The following is a 20,385-nucleotide window of genomic DNA, read 5'->3' on the forward strand; positions in this document are numbered from 1 at the left end:
TTGGTCAAAGTATTTTATTTATTTATATAAAAGCATTAAATTACACTCTCTTGATGTCTCACCTGGTTCAACAAAAAATTACCTTTAACCCCGTTAATATCCACCTCTTCATTTCACAATTTTGATTTCGTTCTGCCCTCAATAGCCATCCTAAATCCACATGTTCTGCTGTTTTCTTATTCGTGTCCCTCTGAATATCACAAGCGATTAAATAAAGTACGTTCACTGTGTGCATATTTATATTTAATAATAACCCTTGCCATCTGAGTTTATATTTTGGGGAAACTTACTCTAAAACTGATATGAACATTTTTTCGAATGTATTTGATATCTTTTTTATTACTAAAAACTTCAAATGATGTCACTGCCATCCACACAAAAAATGAGCAACGCAAAAAGCATGACGTACGGTTGTATTTGTTAATTTAATAATAAAGTCAAGTTGTGTAACGCGACGCCGCCGTGTCCGCTCTCTTGTAGAGAGAGCGAGAGCGGACGACACAGGAGCGCGAGGAACCACAGACAAGCGGGTGGAGGCCGCCACACCGTGGGCCGGCGACGACTCCTCCCCAAGCTCTGGGCTCCTCTGTGTATTCAGGTATTATTAGGCAATAATGAGTGTTTACATGTGAGAGGAAAACGGAGCACCTGGAGAAATACTACGTGTACAAGTGGAGGGGGGGGGGGACGGGGGACATACACTCCATCTCATACAGACAGAACAGGTGGCCGTCCACATTGTTGCTGGTACTGACTTCTCCCGCACAAGCCAGGGTGTGTGTGGCACCTCTCCTCCATGCCTACGGGAAGAGTTCCACAGCCTTTCACCAACCCTCGTCGCCTCCACAGCGCTGGAGGACTAGAGGCCACGTGTATAGCAATGACCGATCGGCTAGCTAGCGGTTGTTTGTATGCGCACTGCTGCGGCAGCGACGTCCCTCCGGGGCTAGCGGCCACCTTTTCTACCCCCTTTCTTCTTGCCGCCCTCCTTGCGGAGCTTGGCGCGCGTGTCCTTCTTGAGGCGCGCGTCCACCACCTTGTAGTGGCCCTTGACGCCGGCGGGGCGGCCGACCTTGCGGCCGGAGGACCGCTTGGCCACGACGTACGTCACGTCCTTGTCCTTCTTCTTCACGCCGGCCTTCTTGTAGATGCTGCGGAGGCAAGGAGCAACGTCTCTGAGTAATAGTCACGATGAAAATAATTTTACTTTTAAGACTGCCCGATTTGAAATATCACGTCGTTTATTTACCCCGGGAAAGCTTCACCGAGTCTCGGTGGCGAGATGTTAACTACCTCGCCTGGTATGCAGGAGGTTGTGGTGTCGATCCCGACCCTGATACCTGCTGTATATGTCTTTCTTTCTCCTGTGGTCGTGTGGATTTTTATCCAGGTTTAGGTTTTTCCCTCCACATTTAGAAACATGCGTTTAGAGTATTTGGATGCTATAAATTTCAACATTATAAGCCACATCATTTGTGGCCAGATCGCTTCAAAAAAAGAGCTATATAGCTCAGTGGGCATTACCTGGTAAAATTAAAATAGTAAAAAGAAGTTTAGTTATTTCTTTCATCAAGGTCGCCCCCCAGCCGTGCCCCAACGAGGCTGTACCTTCTTCTTGTTTCTTTCGGTAAAGTTACGTAGAAGGGAAGTAATAAAATAATACAAATAAAACATAATAAAATAATTCTCACGACGTTTCGGCCACAACGCAAGCAGCCGTCCTCGGGTGAAGATGACGGCTGCTTGCGTTGTGGCCAAAACGTCGTGAGAATTATTTTATTATGTTTTATTTTTATTATTTGATTACTTCCCTTCTACGTGACTTTACCGAAAGAACCAAGAAGATGAATCCTTGCAGTCACGAAAGCTTTAAATCGAAATTTGAGGCTGTACCTGCGAAGCTGCGCCATCTTCTCCCTCTCGGAGATGTCCACCGTGTCTACCACCGCCTCCGCCTTCTTCTGCGCCTTCTCCACCTGCTTCAGCATCTGCAATCGAGAGAGGGGGCATCCTCATCGTGTTACGGTCACGTGACGGTGGCGGCAGCGGCAGTCACGGCAATGGGTAAGCGATGGTGAAAAATGACATGAAACGGACATGATGGCGACACGAACATGATCAGGAGGCAACGGCTGTAATGACAATGACATTGACGTGTTGGCGAAGGGTGATCCCGAAGCAAGCGACGGTTACGACGAGATGGTGATGCCGACGAAGGTGGCGACGCGATGGCTCATGGCAACGCAATGCCGCGTGTGCGCACCCTCTTCTTCTTGCGAGCCTTGGCCTCGGCGATCTTCCTGATGGGCCGCGCGTTGATCTCCTGCCAGCGCTTGCGGTACTCGGCCACCGTTGCCTTGTCCACGGGGAGCATCTTCCGTCGGTGCTTGCGCTCGTCGTCGGTGAACCAGTCTGGCAGTTCCCCCTCGTCGTTAAACGCGAACCTGACGCGCACGTACGGAGACAAAGACTCGCGTCGTGAGGGATAATCCAGTCGAGGTGTCCTGTCAAACTGGGATGATATACGTTCCGCTGTAGAAGGGGACCGTGCAATGGCATCACTTGTCAACTGTTAACCGCCAACAGGTAAAGCCTCGCTTATCAACCGTTGCCAGGTAGGCCTCGCTTGTTAGCCGTCACCAGGTAAAATCTCGCTTGTTAACCATCGCAAGGTAGGCCTCACCTGTCGAAGGAGCCGTCCACCAAGTCGCGGGTCCTCTTGCGGGAGGTGGCGATGAGGCTGCCGATCGCCAGGCCCTCGGGGTCCAGCACCCGCTCGATTTTCGCTGAAGCAAGACACAGACAAACTCTCGATTAATATTTTCAAAATGCCTCATTTCATTTCTTGACCTGGCACTTCAGCAGATTTTATCCACAAACTGTTGTGGTGGTTCCTAGGCTTGCGTTGGACCGCCAGCACACGCGTTCCATGATTTTCTCGGCCCAAGATCCTTTTTTTTTTGGCCAAGAATCTTGAGACCCCCGTCACAGTGTTGGTGGTGGAGTCACGACCCCAGTACGAGTAACGCTACTCTGAACCATGAACAAATTGTGATGAGAGCTGCTGGACCAGGGAAGAAATCGGGAGGCGTCACTCCAGATCCATGTTTCTCAAAACTCCAGTCCTTGCGACGCCGCCACAATCCATCCTTCCGTCAATACCAATCATCGCGTGCGTGTAACGTGTAGTGGCTCGATTTGCATATATACGGGAGAGCTTGGCATACTGGGTAGAGAAATTATTTGTTGATTGCTGCACTGGCAGTGGTGCACAAGCATAATCAAAACATGAAAATCCTAGATTTGAAGCTTTCGTGACTGCAAGGATTCATATTCTTAGGTTTTTTCGATTGCAACACAAGCTTGTGTTGCAATCGAAACGTCGTGATTTTTAATAATTTTTTACCTACGTGACTTTACGGAAAAAACCTAAGAATATGAAAATCCTATTTATGTGCAATGAAAAAGGGCCTTTGCCCAAAACGTCACCTGTTACATATTTTCCTTTTAAAGCCACGGTGTTATTGACGATCGTGTTGAGTTTTTTTTACGAATGAAACCCGTGAAGGCTCACCGTGGCGTGGCATGGACTGGAGTTTGAGAAACACCGCTGCGAGGCGAGGACAACGCCATTGTGCCGCAGATAGCGGACCGCGTCAAACGGACTCACCTGGCTCCTCGATCGGGACCGTCTCAAAGTGATCGTCGTCGTCGAGGTCAAGGTCCGGAGCGGTCGCGTAGCGGCCTCGCCGTCCGGTCTTGATGGAGGCGGAGAGCTCCTTGAGGCGCGCGATCTGAGCAACGTCGTCGTCATCATCGCTGCTCACACGCACAGACGCAGCGACGCACAGGTGAGCAGCGGCCCATCGCTTCAGCAGACGCTCGCCACACTCGCGCGCCTGGCCGGAAATCGAGCTACACAATAACCAAGCGTCCCGACAATCTACTAAGCAATTAAACAGGACAAGAACAAATATACATCAGTCAACTAACCATTCAGACGCGAACCACAGTGGGAGGGGTGCCGCAGGTAATAGGATTCCCGAGTTATTGGAGAATGGATTCTATGGGTTCTGCTTACCATCGCCGCTGGTCCTACCGACCATCTCAGAAGCACACACGTTGCGTGGCGGGTGAAGCGCGGAGGGTGAGGCGCGGTGGGTGAGGCAAGATGCTCACCTATTATCGCTGTCCGAGCCGGCCTGCTCCTTGTGCTGCGAGGGTTTGGCGTCGCCCCCCACGTCGTCCTGCCCACTCCCCTGTTCCTTGGTTGACTGCTCGTGCTCGTTCGCGGCTGAGAAGAAACGAGGATTAAAAACACGCGGCACACACACGCGTTGGCAACATTCAGCGGAAATGCCCGGGGTTTAAACAGTCAAACTAGGGCCTCCTATATGTATGCATTAAGTCTATTGGGGCACGTGCTGTTAACGAGCACCTATAAAGGCCGACAGCACACGAGGGGGTGGTGATGGGTGGCCAGCACCACGCCCGACCGCCTTTTTGTCTCCCCGGCGGCGATGTTTTTAGACACCGCACCAGGTACTTATTTGAGGCCAAGTCAACCTAGGGGAGGCCCAGGACCACTTTAGATATTTGTCACTGGTGTTGGCCGTGAGCGGGAATCGAACTTGGGTCGCCGGTTTTTTAGCGCATTGCGCTAACCGCGATACTACCGCTCCCCAATTACAAAGGTAGTAGGAGACGCGTCGAGGTAAGGGGGGGCCCTTGCCCGCCATCTGTCGGCGTCAGATGGACAGCAAGACCCACAGTGGTGGGAGTGTCTTGTTGTTGTTGTTATTTACATGGTAACTGACTGTATTGTTGTTATGTACATGGTAACTGACTGTATTGTTGTTGTTATGTACATGGTAACTGACTGTATTGTTGTTGTTATTTACATGGTAACTGACTGTATTGTTGTTGTTATTTACATGGTAACTGACTGTTTTGTTTTTGTGGCGACTACGTCGTGTTGTTGCGTGCGTGGTGACTGATCATCTTGTCGCTGATGTAGTTTACGCGGCGACTGACTATCTTGTTGTTATCGTTTGTGCTGTTGTTTAGGTGGTGACTAAAACGTCATGTACGTGGTGACTGGTGTCTAGTCGTTGCTGTGCGTGTCCCAGAGAGGCTGCACCTGCACGGGCCATCTTCTTGAACATCCTCTGCGCATGTTTCAGCTCCATCTGCTCATCCACCTCCGTCTCCAGGCCAGCAAAGATATCCTGTAAAAAACCAACACCAACGGTCATTACCGGGCAGCTATAGCTTCCCTCCACATGGTACGGGATTTCGTGCGTCAGGGGTTGAATGACGGGGTTCATTGGTCGAGCGGACAAGGGCTCAGGGTCGCGAGGCGAGTGGCTCGCAGGGTTGTGGGCCGTGCCGGAGGGCGACTCGCCTTGCCGAACCACAGGTTGGTCTCGCGCTGGGCCCTGCTCTCACTGTCCTCGTACTCCACCACCAGGGCGTTGGGCTGCTCCTCCGACGGCTCCGGCGTCACTTCCCTCCTGCCGGACGGCACGCTCGGTGAGGCGGCACGAGGTGGACACGGCACGCGTGTGCGTTAGCGGGTGTGTGGCGCGTGAGCCTAGTTTCCGTGGGACGGCCAAGTCTAATGGACGCGAGTTACCATGACTTCTACAGATTTCAAGGCAAAGGACAACTTTCTGTAGTTTTCCGAAAAGTGGCGTTTCCTTGATTTTTAGCGTTACCCGAGTCATGATGCAAAAAAAAATCTCGTTCGCAAAAGATCAAGGCAGCATTGATGGTAAAATTCAACACTCAAGTTAAATGTAAATTTACATGTTCTCATCACCTGTAACAATTTTTGTTCCGGCAACGAATTTCCACTTGGCTGGAACTCTGACGCAGGGTATCGAGGTCCGCTCGCATCGAGCGAGACGACTGACAAGAGTTCGGACCCGCAGTCGTGGCCAACCAAGTTGAGAAGAAAAAGAAAACCAAACGCGCGCCATCTCAATGCTCACTGGCGAACAGCAGCTCCAACTAAAAACTTGAGGTCGCGTTCCTCGTGGAGGCGGAGCGTTAAACACCCCCTGACATCAGTTTACAGTTTTTTTCGCGGTCGTTTTCTCCGTTACAAATCACACCCCCCCCCCCCAACCGGCCTGCATTGCAGAGCCTCGGCTCGCACTATCGACAAGACGGTGCTGCCAAGACGGGACCGCCGTACCTTTTGCCGCCCCGGATCTTGTGCAGCGGCAGCGCGACCTCCTCCTCGTCGGCGGAGTCGCCGTCCGCCTCCTCGTTGAAGTCCCCCATGTTGACGTCGTCGTCCGTCGGGCCGATGACCTCGACGAGCTCCGCCAAAGACATGTCCCCCTGCTCCATCTCCGCCATCTACACACACACATTAATAATGATGATGATGATCTTGATTTTATAAGTCGTGCCTTTCCTAATGACATCTCAAAGCACAGTGCTTAAAATATATATATATACACGACATTCCAAACGACAAACACTAAAAGCTGAATATACAATCAATAGCACGAAGAACAAGCTATGAAAGTAAATAATACAATTTACACACATCGGTGAAATGCACGCGAGCACACACGCATGCACAGATGAAGGTGTGTTGGGCGCAGGTGAGTGGCTGATGGTGCTGTGGGTGGAGGCAAGCGGGCACACGTTGGTTTTGTTGATGCTCTTCAGGTTGAAGAGGCTGAAGTCGGAGCTCTCGGCCAGGGAGTCCCCGGGCACGTCCATCTTCAACTCCATCCTCTCGCGCAGCTTCCGCCGCTCCTTCAGCAGCTTCTTCTTCTTTCTGCGGGGGAGGCGACGGGGACCGAAGGCTCGGACTGACTCTCTAGGCCGCACGAGGCCGCTACGCGAGGCCGCTACGCGAGGCCGCTACGCGAGGCCGCTACGCGAGGCCGCTACGCGACGCCGCTACGCGACGCCGCTACGCGAGGCCGGTACGCGAGGCCGGTACGCGAGGCCGGTACGCGAGGCCGGTAAGCGAGGCCAGTACGCTTCTGCAAAGTAGCCCAGGGCACAAACGTAGTAGAGCTATCAGGGGCGTAGTCTAGAAGCCCAGGTGGTCTCCAGGGGAAGGGGGAGGGGAGGAAACCCACCCCCCCCAATGTACACCCCTCCCTTAATCTAGACCCCCAACTCCCAATCTACATCCACCAGTCTACCCCCCCCCCCAAATCCACCCCCACCCCCACAGTCTACTCTCACCCCCCGCCAACCCCCGCGTCCCGCTTGGAATCCACCACACTGTGTACGGGCGTTACAGCAGATCCAGTGTTGCTGCAAACGGGGTTCGCCGAGGGAGACTCGCACACACCGGCAGGCACTTCGGCACGAGAAAGCCTCGCCGCACAGGCCCTCACCTTTTGAGGTCCGCCACCTCGTCGGATTTCATGTCGGCCAGCTGCTTCTCCATCTCCTCCTCGTTGTCGTCGTCGTCGTCGCTGCCATCGACCGCCCCCGCCTGCCTGCCGTCGCTCTCCCCATCGGACGAGTCGAGGCTGCGGGAAGCGAGAGGCGATGGCAGGGCTCAGCCGACATTTATGTTCGCCCCGAAATATTTTTTTGTCATCCCGGAGCAACGCTCTTTCAAATCTGCGATTCATAAGGACAGCATGCCGACCCCTGTTTATTTGTCCGACCCGTTGTTATTACCGTTGGACAATCCTAGAAATCTGCGGCACGCCTTCCAATTGTCTACTAATAGTTCCCAGGTGACGCAGACAATTTGGATCAGAAGGATATTAATGCAGCTGCCCCAAAAGATTTGTAACCACCTCAGAGGTCTCTTGGCATCTCCATTCTGCCATCTCTCCTCACTTAAACTGAGTTAAAATCACTAAAGTTTAAGTGTGAATGTAATTTTACTAAATAATTGCTCATCATTTAGTTTTGTCTGTAATTGCACTAATGCTTTGATGTGGTCTGCGGGCCGAGTCGCCCTTTAAAAAAAGAACATCTTAGCTCAGTGAGCTTTACTCGGGAAATAAACTTGCGATTAAGATTCATACGGTGTTGAATAGCACACCCGGTCGAACGCACAAACAAATACACAATTAGACGCACGCTCGCGCGATGCTAGCGCGTTGGAACGCGTCGGCAGGATTCACGAGTTTGTGCGTGGGTCGCGCCTTCCCTGCCAAGGCCGAGTTGAGAGCTGGGATTTATTTCACAGGGTAAATCCCCGAGCAGCTGCAGCAGTGGAATGCGCGCTCACACCGTGTGGCGTCTGTAATACGGCGAGCAGGACGGAGAGCGAGAGAGAGCCGCTCACCCCGTGCACACTGCCCCTCCCTGCTGCAGCGGACCTGGCTGCGATGAGAAGCGACCGCCCGCGAACTCACCTGATATCTCCGTCTGTGGCCGTGACCGGCGTCGCCGCTTCCTCCGCGGGCGCCGCTTTCACCGCGGGCGCCGCCTTCTCCTCGGTCGCCCGCAACAAACTCTTCTTCAGTTTCGTCCGCCAGTTGATGAGCGACCTGAAGAAGGGGGTGGTCACGAAACGGGGTCAACTCAACACCGCTCCCTCCCATAATATCTCACCCGCCCCCCCCCCCCCCCCCCCCCATAGGTTTACACTCGGGGCATAATAACAATTTAGTACATTTGAAATGAAAGCCATTCTACATCTAGTCGTTCGTAAGGCGCTATTGTTTCACGGACACAGTCTGTGGTGTTTTCACAGCGGAGGGGGCGCGATGTTGCCTTGTGTAATACCAATTTAATAATTAGCGTGTAACGTGTGAAATTTAGCAGATTTTGGCCAGGACGCCAGCGAACAATGGCCTTTTGTTTTTCGAATGACGTCAGGGGATCTTTATCGTTCACTGTGAATCGGACGTGCGGGTATTTTATGGTTAATACATCCGACAGTATTAACCAGGACAGCGTGTGACTAACGCGCTACTGCTGGGCTGTGTCGCTCCCCAACAATCGTCAACGCGTTCTCAACAAATATTATTCAGTTACAATAAATTTTATCTTAAAGCGAACTCATGCCATTTCTAGGTTGTTGTACGTTTGCATCTGGTTCCCGATTTATTCAAGAGTGCAGGGGCCCGAGTTTCAAATTGCCTCGCATGCGGTCCCAATTGCTGCTGTTACGACTGCTGCCGTTGCTACTGCTGCCGCTAACAATGTTGCCGATACTGCTGCTGCTGCCATGACCGCCGCTATTGCTCCCGCTGCCGCCGCTGCTCACCTGAGCTCCTTGCGCCCGAGCACTTTGATGTCTCGGCAGCACTCCGCGATCTCGTTCGTGGTGCTTGGGTGAGAAACCATGCGTGGGTCATCCAGCACGATCTAGAGAGGGAGAGGCAAGGTGAGGGGGGGGGGGGGGCAATTTACAGACCATTGACAATCCACTGCTGGATGGAAGCCTCCCCACGCTGGTCTGTGTAGGTTCTTGAAGCTGAGCCCAGGACCGGTTCAGATATAACTCGCCACTAGTGTTAGCCTTGGCCGGGAATAAAACTCAGGTTGGGGGGGGGGGGGGTTCATAGTGCAGTGCGCGGACCACATGCTGGACTGCTCCTCAACTGCATGTAGACAATACACATGCAACAACAAGAACCGCCGTTCGCCACTAAGGTTGCGGTGACGTAACCACAGCACTTATGCCTGACAAATATCCCCTCTATAGCCTTAACAGAATGTAAGGGCAAGTGCTGTTAGCCAGCATCTATGAAGGCCGGCGCGGCACACGAGGGGGTGGGTGGCCAACACCACGCCCAGCCGCCTTTATCTCACTAGTGGCGATGTTTACACATCGCACCAGGTACTCATTTGAGGCTGGGTCGGCCTAGGGGAGGCCCAGGACTGGTTCAGATAATCGTCACCGGTGTTGGCGAGTAGGAATCGAACTCGGATCCCCAGTTTCGGAGTGCAGAGCGTTAACCACTACCACTCCCCACAGCGGTGCACATACGAATACACAAACAACAGGGCATCTGCAGCTTTGGCACGAAAACCTTTGGTTGAGATTGTGTTGTAATGGCACAAAACATTTTGTGCATAGCTATATTACAGTGGCTGAATCTTGATAATAATTCTAAGAGTGCATGAAAAGGAAATTGAAAAACTCAACACACGCATCAATAACACTGCCTTCAAATTCGGACTTTTTTGTGCTCTGAAGAATGAGCCATCACCTGAAACGTTGCTCATTACATTTGATTTTAAGGCCACGGAGTCTCACTGACAAAAAGTGCGTTTTTTTTCTTATCGACTGTACTTTTAGACCACTGCCAACGCAGTATCGCCAAATTCTTTGTTTTGCCTTACAAACATTGGCGTGATGTTGAGGGAGCCGACAGGCCGTAGCCTCGTGCGGCCGACGACCGCCGCCTGAGCGTACGTTTGCACGCACGCACGTTGTTGAGCCTCTTTCGCGCCGTACGTAGCCAACCGTGCTCGTCGGAGGCGCGGGAGAAACCAACCGTGCTCATCGGAGGAGCGGGCGGCTGCAACTCACCTGGCTGCACTTGTTCAGGAAGTCGATGGGGTTGCTGCACTTGAGGAACTCGGTGGCGGGGAGAGGATGGAAGAGCGTGTAGTCCCCCTCCGTGTATCCCTCCGCCTGTGACGCGGCGCACACAGCCGCGGGTGCGGCGAGTCAGCGTATGAGCAACAAGGTGGAGCTCGGTCGTTTAGCCAGGCAGAGCTGCAGCCGCGTCTCAAAGATTTCCTCACGGGAGGGATCCCGCGGGGGGACATTTGACGATTTCCTTTCAGGTATTTTGTTTGGCACGGAACGAAAACCGGATACCAAAGAGGACCAGCTCCTAACGAGGTTATCTCGCTTGACCACCTGAAAGTGAAATTGTAGTTGTTTGCTCTGCATCTACACCGACCAAACGAGAGAAGACTGACGCTGACCGAACGTTAATTTGGCACGACCCAAGTCCACTCCCCTTAGCGGCATACCACTGTTATGGTGAACCTCCCCCCCACCTCTCACACAATAACTCTACAGGTACACCCCCCCCCCCCTCACGGCCCAATACAAACCCTGAACGAATGTGAGAAACCCACTCGACTCCGCCGCTTTCCACAGCATCAACCGAGGCAGGGCACAGCACGTCATTCAGGCTACCTCCGCCGATGTTGACCACAATGCATCATTAGGCTCAACGACCCCAATGCACCACACGTTCCACCACCGCGCGCCACGCAACGATGCCTCACTTTGGGTTTTTTCTTGTCGTCGGCAATGTCCCTTATGGTCTTAGCTTCAATCTCGACCTCCTTGAAGGCGTACTTTGCATCGAAAAACTTGCTGTCGATTTTGTCTGGAGCTTTGTAACCTAAACATAAAATGATAACGACGACAACAATAGACGATAACGTACGGCGCGCGGCTCATTTTCCAGACGCTGGAGAAGTGTAAAACGAACTCCAATAGTGCGGCACGGTCTCCTGCGGGGAGCCAGGAGGTCGTGGCGCACGTCGCCGCCGGCTGTGAAGTCCGTCAGGACGTGCCGGGCGGACTGGTTGCCCTGCATGTGCTGGAGGAGGAGGAGGCTGTCACATGGCTCTATGGCCACGCGGGCTGACGTCCACTCACATACAACACTGACAAACATATTCATCTCTTTTTCTTGCATATCTAGCGCTCTGAAATATATGAGTCACGTGTAAAAGCATTTGCTAAATTAATAATGGTTTCAAGCTCTCCGGCAACCACTGGTGCTGATTTTCAGTATTTTATCTTTGCAGGGAGACTGCTGTTGTGCCCAGTGTATCCCGAGCCACGTTGTGCATTTATCCGACTGTCCACCCCGCCCCCACGACGTGGCCCAATGGCAGCGGCTTTGGCCGCTTGTTGCAGACGTTCGCAGTTCTAACCCGGTAGAGCACCTTGGTTAATGCTGCCGGTATAACAGCTGCCAAGCGTGTGCTGTCTGTTCCACGGTGGATATTAATGATTCTGTGGTGACATTCAAAATCAGCGAGTAGGCAGGCCACTGTGTGACCGCGTTATGGTCCAAATTTGGGAGTACACAGAGTAACACAAAGGCAACATCGCCCCCCTACTGTGAAACTACCATTACGTGAAATACAGTGCGTTCATGATGGCCTTATGTCAATCATAATTATGCTTTCTGACTGGCTGTTGACCCCGGTGAGACAAACTATGCGTGCCATCTTGCAGTCGACTGGCGCATCCTCCCCTCCTACGACCCCGACACGTGCCGCCTCCCCCCCCCCCTCCCCCCCGGGGAGACCCACCTTGGCACACGACGAAGATCTCGGCAGACTCGCTACGCGACGCCTGCGGCTTGGTGGCCTGGACCTTCTGGAAGAACTGCTGGAAGAGCCACATGAGCGGCTGGTAGTCGCGCGAGCGGAACACCTTGGTGATGAACCAGCCACCCTTGTTGAGGAAATCGCACGCCAGCTTCAGCGCCTGCAGCGTGAGCCGCGCTGCGGTCGACAGGAACACGGCGGGAAGATGTCACACGACGGCCAACCTCTACCCCACACCACGCTGCTCGACTACACACCCCGCTCTGCCCCAAACCCCGCTCTGCCCCACACCCTACAATATAGCACGGCCAGCTTTACACCACTCCTCACTCTACACCACACCCCACGCTACTCTACCACACACCCTGTTCTACCACAACCCACCTGCTCGACACCACATTCTACTCTAATGCAGACCGTCTTTATTAAGAATACATGACGATCCCCCCCCCCCATCCCTCTCCTTAACGACATAATTATTTACGCAATCTAACCCAAAAAAACCTGTATTATGCATCCCTCTCCTAGTTAGCTCAATTCGAATCCAACTTACAGAGCACACGTGTCATCAGCTGCCCGGGCCTCAAACCACATGCATTTCCCTTTTGTCAGACCTTAATGTAAACCCAGAGATGCAAATTACCATGATGGACCAGCTGTGGTGCTGCCTCACAAGGGAATGCCTCCGTGGCTAGCCGCCCCCTAGTTTAAACGCTGTCTGCACAGGGCAACCAACTAACCTCAACTACTACTACTACCCAGCCTCACACTCCCCCCACCCCCCCACACACTGCCCCCCCACCACCGTCTCACCCTGGGCGTACGCGTCGTGCGACCAGTTGGCGCCCACGTTGGGCGCTCCGTCGTTGAGCATGCAGTCCACCTTCCACGTCTGCAGCTCCTTCTTGATAGCCTGCGAGCACACGAACGCGGTGTACACGGCGTTAAGGTTTGTACCGTAAAAAACCCACGCTATCAAGAAACCCCCCCCGCCCCCCCCCCCCCCGCCCGCGTCACTGGCCCCAAACAAACAAAAAAGCCAGCCCAAAGAACGTGGAAAAGCTCATGGTCGAGCAGGAGCAACGTCACCAGTTGAATTGTCAACGCCGGCCAGATCAAGGCCTAACCCACAGGAAGGCCTTGGCAAGTAGACGAGGACCGGGATGCGGCCACTTGCGTCGCCCGATGCGATAAAACTCCCGACGGTGCAAACGTGGGAAACAAACGGCCACAGCCATACGGCATGCCCTCTGCGGTGCACGAAGAGAAAGGATGGGTTTGACGGTCCTAAGCAGTGCATAAACGTAACTCTTTGCATTAATGCTCGGGTTCAGGACAGAATTTGCAGTTTGGAGTGGCCAGCGTAGGACTGTATGCTATTTAACAATATGCAATGTCCTCTGGCAATCGCCCTTCTGCAGGATAGATAAGGGGTTACCCAGCTGTACAAGTTGTACGCAGCGCTGGCCAGCAGATGGGTAAGAACACGCCAATAAAAAGCGACGTCGCCGCTTATTTTTCCCAATCGAGAAATTTGCGGGCAACTTAACCAAAAATTTGATGTGTACTGCGAAGAACGTGAAGGGACCCTGAACGTCCACTCTGACGCAGATGGCACGTATTCGCTGTTAATCAGAGGTCGCAACCGGGTACCCAATACCCGTACCCTACCCGATACCCGGCTACCCGTACCCGGCCAGGTACGGGTACCCGTTTGCGACCCTGGTGCGGCCGGGTACGGGTAGGCCGTGAGTCACTGGTGAGTCACCGTTTGTCACTCATTTCGGGTAGGGTACGGGTAAGGAAGCAAAACCCGTTTGCGACCTCTGCTGTTAATGCACCCGGGCACCATTAACCAGGGCGGGCAGCCGGGCTGAACCGGCAGACGCGCCACTGCTCGGCTGCGTTTAGCCCCCCCCCCCCCATGAACGCACCTGGCGGCACTTATCCGTGGTGATGTCCTCCTGTAGGGTGACCACGTTCGGGATGGACTTGATGGGCACGAGGTCCACGCCTGCCGACGACAACGACCACGAGGCGTCCAACATCCACCCGCACCACGCGCGAAAATGCCGACGCGCGCGGATGGCACGCAAACCAGTGCCGCATTATCCAATAGGCAACAGTAACCATTTTTTCTGTTTGTATAATAAAAAAATTTACCCAAGGTATCTTCTTGAATAAATACATATAGCAAGGATAAGCACAGTGTATATACAAAGAGGCAGGGTCATGTGAATAATTTTTTTGTTCATGAGGTGAGATTAATCAACGCCGTAAATATAGTTTTCGCGATATTTTCCTTTGTCAAATTTGCAATAACAGCTTCAAATTGTGTTTTTCACACAATCTCATTCTCAATCGAGTAGTGTAAGGCAAGACAAGCGTTGTTGTCCTACGGTTAATCAGCATTTGCAAGTGACAGCGGCGGTAGTAACATGGGGGGGGGGGGCAGCAGTAGCACCTAAGAAACAGAAGTGCCGAGGGCCTACAAGAACCTTGATCCGGCCCTGGCGCAAACGCGCCGTTTACTTTCGAGGCAAACCTTACCGATGACGAGACTTGAGATGGGCATGAACTTCGATGCCACCTGCAGCCTGGAAACACAATGCGCAAGATATCAAGGGTTGCTCACATATCACAACGCGACACGTCACAAAAGGGTTATCACAACAGCACTGCGTCTCTATCGACTATCGTTTGGGTGTGCACGGCTTATTGTAGGAGTTCAACTGGTGATACATTACAATAGACGACACGCTGGTGCTCAACTCGTTTTCAGAAGGGGCCTGCCTGTTTGGAGAACTGTGGTTTTATCGCATTTGGGAGGCAGCAATCATCTGGATTTTTTTAAATGCATGCAAGAGAATTATCAAGCATATCTGTGGTCTTGTGATCGTCATATTTGCTGTACTACCTTCTTCAGGCACCTGGTTGGCCAGCGGTAGCAGTTTTGGTCATTGGTGTCATTCTCACGCCACTGGCTACAGGTGTGCGTCACTACAGACTGCAGCCAGTGCGTGCCTCAGTCGTGTACCAATCTACAGGCACCACGGAGTGCGTGCGTGTTTGCACTTGACTCTGCGCGTCAGGTACCATACTGCAGACACCACACGTGTATGTGCATGACTCAGTGAGGCATGCACTTACTACCCTACAGGCGCCACACAGTCTGTGCGTCACTCAGTGAACCGCATACCACCCTACCAGGCACCACGCAGCGTGCACGACTCAGCGAATCGACTACCAACAATCCTACAGGCAGCACGCAGTGCGTGCGCAAGTCGCGTATCAATCTTACAGGCACCACGCAGCATACACGGACTCTGAGTCGTGTACCACAATATTCCAGGCACCGCTCGGCGTGCACGAGCCGTGTACCAATATTACCGTCAGCATCCTGTGTGTGTGTGAGCGTACGTGTATATATGTGTGTGTGAGCGTGCGTGGGGAGCGATAGTGTAGTGGTTAACGCGCTGCGCTATGAACCTGACGACCCGGGTTCGATTCCCGCTCACGGCCAACACCAGTGACGATTATCTGAACTGGTCCTGGGCCTCCCCTAGGTCGACTCAGCCTGAAATGAGTACCTGGTGAAGGTGTGTAAACATCGCCAGTGGGGAGACAAAAGCGGTCGGGCGTGGTGCTGGCCACCCCCTCGTGTACCGTTCCGGCCTTCGTAGGTGCTCGCTAACAGCACTTGCCCCTACAGTCTGTTAAGGCTATACGGGGGATCTTTTATCTTTGTATGAATTTAAGTGTGCGAACCGGTCCTCCTCTAGGTCAATTCGGCCTTAAATGAGTACCTGGTGCGGTGTGTAAACATCGCCAGCTGGGAAGAGACAAAGACGGCCCGGGCGTGGTGCTGGCCACCCACCCCCTCGTGTGCCACAGCGCCGGTAGCCTTCATAGGTGCTGCTACTCGCTAACAGCACTTGCCCCTACAGTCTGTTAAGGCTACACGGGGGATCTTTGTGTCCGGGTGTGATGTCGGCGAGTCGCGTACCATCCTCCAGGAGCGGCGCACAGATCCACGAGGACGCGCGCGCGCTGCAGGAAGCCGAACTTGCGGTTCAGCTGGATGAGCTTGAAGGCAGAGCGAGCACGGTAGCCTGCAGCAGAACAGCAAGCGCACATGTTTTTTTGTTTGCATTACGACTGCAGGTATTGTGGTCTATGCAAACATGACTCCTTGTAAAAAAAGGTGTCAGTTTTGTTGCCAGATAAAAGGGTAAAAAAACAATTGTCATATTTTGCTACTGGCAAATGAGGTTTCAATGGTGTAAATGCTTACCCCGAGCTCTCATGCTCTGATGGTGCATTGTGTTTGAGTTGTGCGCCTTTTGGCGTCATCTGGTCCAACACCATGTGAGACTAGGCTCTAAGGAAAGCCGTCTCGGGTGTGGACCAATTAACTTCAAGGACAGTGCATACATTATCAGAGTTGTGTTTTTTGTTTGCATTATGACTGCAGGTATTGTAGTCTATGCAGACATGACTCCTTGTATAAAAAGGTTTAAATATCATATTTCTTTAAATACTTTATTTAAATAATATTTTACATTTTATAATTCTTGACTGTTGTTTATTTTAAGTCTATTACATTTTTGATTATTTATCTTGTGTTGATCGCCGATTGTTTATTGTTTATTTATGTCTGTTAATTGTGATTCATTTTTTAATTGCTTGGTTGCACCGTGGGACCAAGAGAGAGGACTGTAATTTCATCTGTGTTGTATGTTATGCATGTAACACACTTGACAATAAAGTGACTTTTGACTTTTGAGGTGTCAGTTTTGTTGCCAGATAAAAGGGTAAAAATAACAATTATCCTATTTTTTACTGGCAAATGAGGTTCCAATGGAGCAACCGCCAGTCGCCCTGCACCTTACAGAACTTTGCCGTTATTTTTGGCTCACAAGTGACGACGTAATATTTATCCCCTCTATTTAAGAACAGGAGGATTTCTCCACAAATCTGGCTGTCGCCTGATGATGCCAGTTGTGGTTTTGTTCGGTCGATCGTGATCGCTTTGCCTCGCGCTCAGCTCCTGTGCAACCACTCATCACCTCGTCCTTGTTTTCGGTGCAACGCGCCTGTTTATTTCGTTCATATTAAATTTCGATTTAAAGCTTTCGTGACTGCAGGGATTCATCTTCTTGGTTCTTTCGGTAAAGTCACGTAGAAGGGAAATAATGAAAATAAGACATAATAAAATAATTCTCACGACGTTTCGGCCACAACGCAAGCAGCCGTCCTCAGGTGAAGAACAGGTCTGTCAGAAAGACAGCGTCTGAATTGGCTTTAACACGTAGGCTTTCAGACGCTGTCTTTCCGACAGACCTGTTCTTCACCTGAGGACGGCTGCTTGCGTTGTGGCCGAAACGTCGTGAGAATTATTTTATTATGTTTTATTTTTATTATTTCCCTTCTACGTGACTTTACCGAAAGAACCAAGAAGATTCGTTCATATTGTTACTTTTTTTCTTCACGAACTAACGTTGCCTGCACATCGGACGCGTTCTGTTCCTGTGTTGCCCGTGCCTTCGTACGGATCGCTTTGATGTTGCCGTTCCTTTTCTGCAGTGATGCGCCACGGATCCTCCGTGCAAACTAGCTGGATGACTGGCTAAACGGGACTTATCGTGTAACAAATAAACAAAGCCTACGTGTTAAAACCAAATAAACAATGATTTAGTGATTGATCGTCACTCTTACTACAATGTTACTGTTTTTGTTTAAAACACAGTAGCTGCACACTGTCACAAAGGCCAAAAACGTCAAGCGGCCTGCAACTTACAGCACTCTTATCAAAGTTGTAATGGTAGTAGTTTAAGTGTTTATTGAATTGAGCAACGTTAAAGAGCTTGGTTAAAGAGCCAATTGGAGGGAGGTCGTGGTTGTTGTGGCGGCAGTAGCTGCAGTGGTTGTTGTAGTGGTGGTAATTGTTGTGGTAGTGATTGTTGTGCGGTGGTAGTAGTATTATTGTGGTGGTAGTAATGGTTGATGCTGTGGTATGGTTAGTTATGTTTGGTCGTGGTTGTTGTGATGGGTTGGATTGGTTTTTTTTCGATGGTTGTAGATGTTTGTGGTCGTGGTTGCGATTGCGTTAGCGGTTGCTGTGATGGGTGGTAGTGGTTGTTGAGATGGGGCAGTGGTTTTTGTTGTTGAGGTGTGAGCAGTGGTGGTTGTTGTTGTGAGGGTGGTAGTGGTTGTTGAGGTGTGAGCAGTGGTGGTTGTTGTTGTCAGGGTGGTAGTGGTTGTTGAGGTGTGAGCAGTGGTGATTGTTGTTGTGAGGGTGGTAGTGGTTGTTGAGGTGTGAGCAGTGGTGGTTGTTGTTGTCAGGGTGGTAGTGGTTGTTGAGATGGGGGTAGTGGTTGTTATTGTTGCTGTGGTTGTTGTTGTCAAGGTGGTAGTGGTTGTTGAGATGGGGCAGTGGTTTTTGTTGTTGAGGTGTGAGCAGTGGTTGTTGTTGTGAGGGTGGTAGTGGTTGTTATTGTTGCTGTAGTTGTTGTGAGGGTGGTAGTGGTTGTTGAGATGGGGGCCAGCGGTTGCTGTCGTTGTGGTTGCGAGGGTGGGTCGTCGTAGTGTTTGGTAGTTCAGGCTGCGGTGGGCTCAGGCCTTGCCACGTGGTGGAGCACACTCACCCGTCTCCTTGGCGAGCAGGTAGAACTTGTCGCGCCGCGCCTTCCCGATCTTCGACTTCTTCCCCATCGCTGAGTGGAGTCACAGGCGCGTGTTAGTACACGACTCGCGCGCACCACCCCATGCGCCACATTGAATACATACTGGTGTGTCGTGCGTACTACACGAGTGGGATGCGGTCGTGCATCGAGCTTGCAGGCGAGCAAGTTGGCTGTGCAGCTGCGCTAGTGAGGAGTTAGTATCCGTGTGGGGTCGCGCTAGTGAGGAGTTAGTATCCGTGTGCAGCTGCGCTAGTGAGGAGTTAGTACCACTGCGGGTCTGCGCTAGTGAGGAGTTAGTTCCTCTGCACCGTGAAGCTGCTGTGGCAACATATCTCTCTCTCTCTACGCTGTGCAGCTGCGCTAGTGAGGAGTTAGTACCTCTGTGGGGTCACGCTAGTGAGGAGTTAGTATCCGTGTGGAGCTGCGCTAGTGAGGAGTTGGTTCCTCTGCACCGTGAAGCTGCTGTGGCAACATCTCTCTCTACGCTGTGCAGTTTGCGGTAGTGAGGAGTTAGTACCACTGCGGGGTCGCGCTACTGAGTACTTAGTACCACTGTGGGGTCGCGCTAGTGAGGAGTTAGTATCCGTGTGGAGCTGCGCTAGTTAGGAGTTAGTACCACTGCGGGTCTGCGCTAGTGAGGCGTTGGCAAATCTATGGCTGTGGTAGTGAGCAGTGCCTCTGTGCAGCTGTGCTAGTGAGGCGTTAGTGCCTCTGTGGGGCCGGGGTAGGGAGGCGTTAGTACGCGGTAGTAAGTCGTGAGTACCCCTGTGTGGGGTCGCGATAAAGGCGTTAGTACCTGTGTGTGTTAGTACCTGTGTGTTAGTCGCCTCTGTGTGTGCGCTAGCGAGGTACTAGTACCTCTGTGTGTGTATGTTAGTGTGTGTTAGTACCCGTGTGTGTTAGTACCTGTGTGTGCTAGTACTTGTGCTAGCGAGGCGTTAGTACCTCTGTGTGTGTGTGTGCGCTAGCGAGGTGTTAGTGTGTGTGTTAGTACCTGTGCTAGTACTTGTGTTAGCACCTGTGCTAGTACTTGTGTTAGCGAGGCGTTAGTACCTGTGTGTGTGTGTGCTAGCGAGGCGTTAGTACCTCTGTGTGTGTATGTTAGTGTGTTAGTACCTGTGTGTTAGCGAAGTGTTAGTACCTGTGTTAGTACCTCTGTGTGTGTTAGTACCTGTGTACTAGCGAGGTACTAGTACCTCTGTGTGTATGTTAGTGTGTTAGTACCTGTGTGTGCTAGTACCTCTGTGTGTGTTAGTACCTGTGTGTGTGTGTGTGTGTTAGCGAGGCGTTAGTACCTCTGAGTCGTGAGCACCTCCGGCGCGTCTCTCGTTACCTCGAGGCGGCGAGGCTGTCGACCACGTGCAGCAGCGTGGCGGCCGGTGATGACGTCGCGGGTCGGAGTTCAAAGTGCGAGTACGGCATCGGGGCGGGGTCAAAGACGCCG

The 20,385-nt window shown here is 52.0% G+C and overlaps 1 protein-coding gene and 1 long non-coding RNA gene across 4 annotated transcripts in view; one reads left to right on the forward strand and one right to left on the reverse strand.

Moving 5' to 3' along the window:
* LOC144731004 (uncharacterized) overlaps positions 1 to 8,015 on the forward strand; it is a 39,029-nt gene extending 31,014 nt beyond the window's left edge. For both annotated transcript variants that reach the window (XR_013587885.1, XR_013587884.1), the window contains 3 exons: positions 481 to 598; positions 3,569 to 3,851; positions 5,068 to 8,015. This is a non-coding gene — a long non-coding RNA (uncharacterized LOC144731004). The remainder of the gene's footprint in view (positions 1 to 480; positions 599 to 3,568; positions 3,852 to 5,067) is intronic.
* On the reverse strand, positions 407 to 20,359 carry FTSJ3 (FtsJ RNA 2'-O-methyltransferase 3). 2 transcript variants are annotated; one of them, XM_078611947.1, is made up of 22 exons: positions 20,237 to 20,359; positions 18,903 to 18,971; positions 16,262 to 16,367; positions 14,806 to 14,852; positions 14,190 to 14,269; positions 13,069 to 13,168; positions 12,238 to 12,432; positions 11,194 to 11,312; positions 10,481 to 10,585; positions 9,209 to 9,309; positions 8,352 to 8,486; positions 7,371 to 7,508; positions 6,661 to 6,796; positions 6,200 to 6,366; positions 5,405 to 5,513; positions 5,141 to 5,228; positions 4,180 to 4,294; positions 3,671 to 3,819; positions 2,684 to 2,786; positions 2,264 to 2,444; positions 1,894 to 1,988; positions 407 to 1,151 (listed from the first exon to the last, which is right to left on the reverse strand). In XM_078611947.1, exons 2-22 carry the CDS (start codon positions 18,967 to 18,969, stop codon positions 947 to 949), a joined length of 2,541 nt encoding a protein of 846 aa, XP_078468073.1. In that variant the 5' UTR covers positions 18,970 to 18,971; positions 20,237 to 20,359; the 3' UTR covers positions 407 to 946. The 2 variants fall into 2 exon arrangements, with proteins under 2 accessions (XP_078468073.1, XP_078468074.1); XM_078611948.1 differs by having other exon boundaries at positions 20,275 to 20,345.
* Between the last annotated feature and the right edge of the window lie 26 nt (positions 20,360 to 20,385).

The sequence above is a fragment of the Lampetra planeri genome, chromosome 37, assembly GCF_965212315.1.
Source record: "Lampetra planeri chromosome 37, kcLamPlan1.2.h2, whole genome shotgun sequence".
Lineage (NCBI taxonomy): Eukaryota > Metazoa > Chordata > Hyperoartia > Petromyzontiformes > Petromyzontidae > Lampetra > Lampetra planeri.

Excerpts from the sequence above, each read along its gene's own strand:
- FTSJ3 (XM_078611947.1), bottom strand. The coding sequence starts at position 18,969 with ATGGGGAAGAAGTCGAAGATCGGGAAGGCGCGGCGCGACAAGTTCTAC. Across the intron at positions 12,433-13,068 it reads GCACGACGCGTACGCCCAGG|CGCGGCTCACGCTGCAGGCG; the intron begins GTGAGACGGTGG and ends TGTCGACCGCAG. Across the intron at positions 5,514-6,199 it reads AAGATCCGGGGCGGCAAAAG|GAGGGAAGTGACGCCGGAGC; the intron begins GTACGGCGGTCC and ends GCCGTCCGGCAG.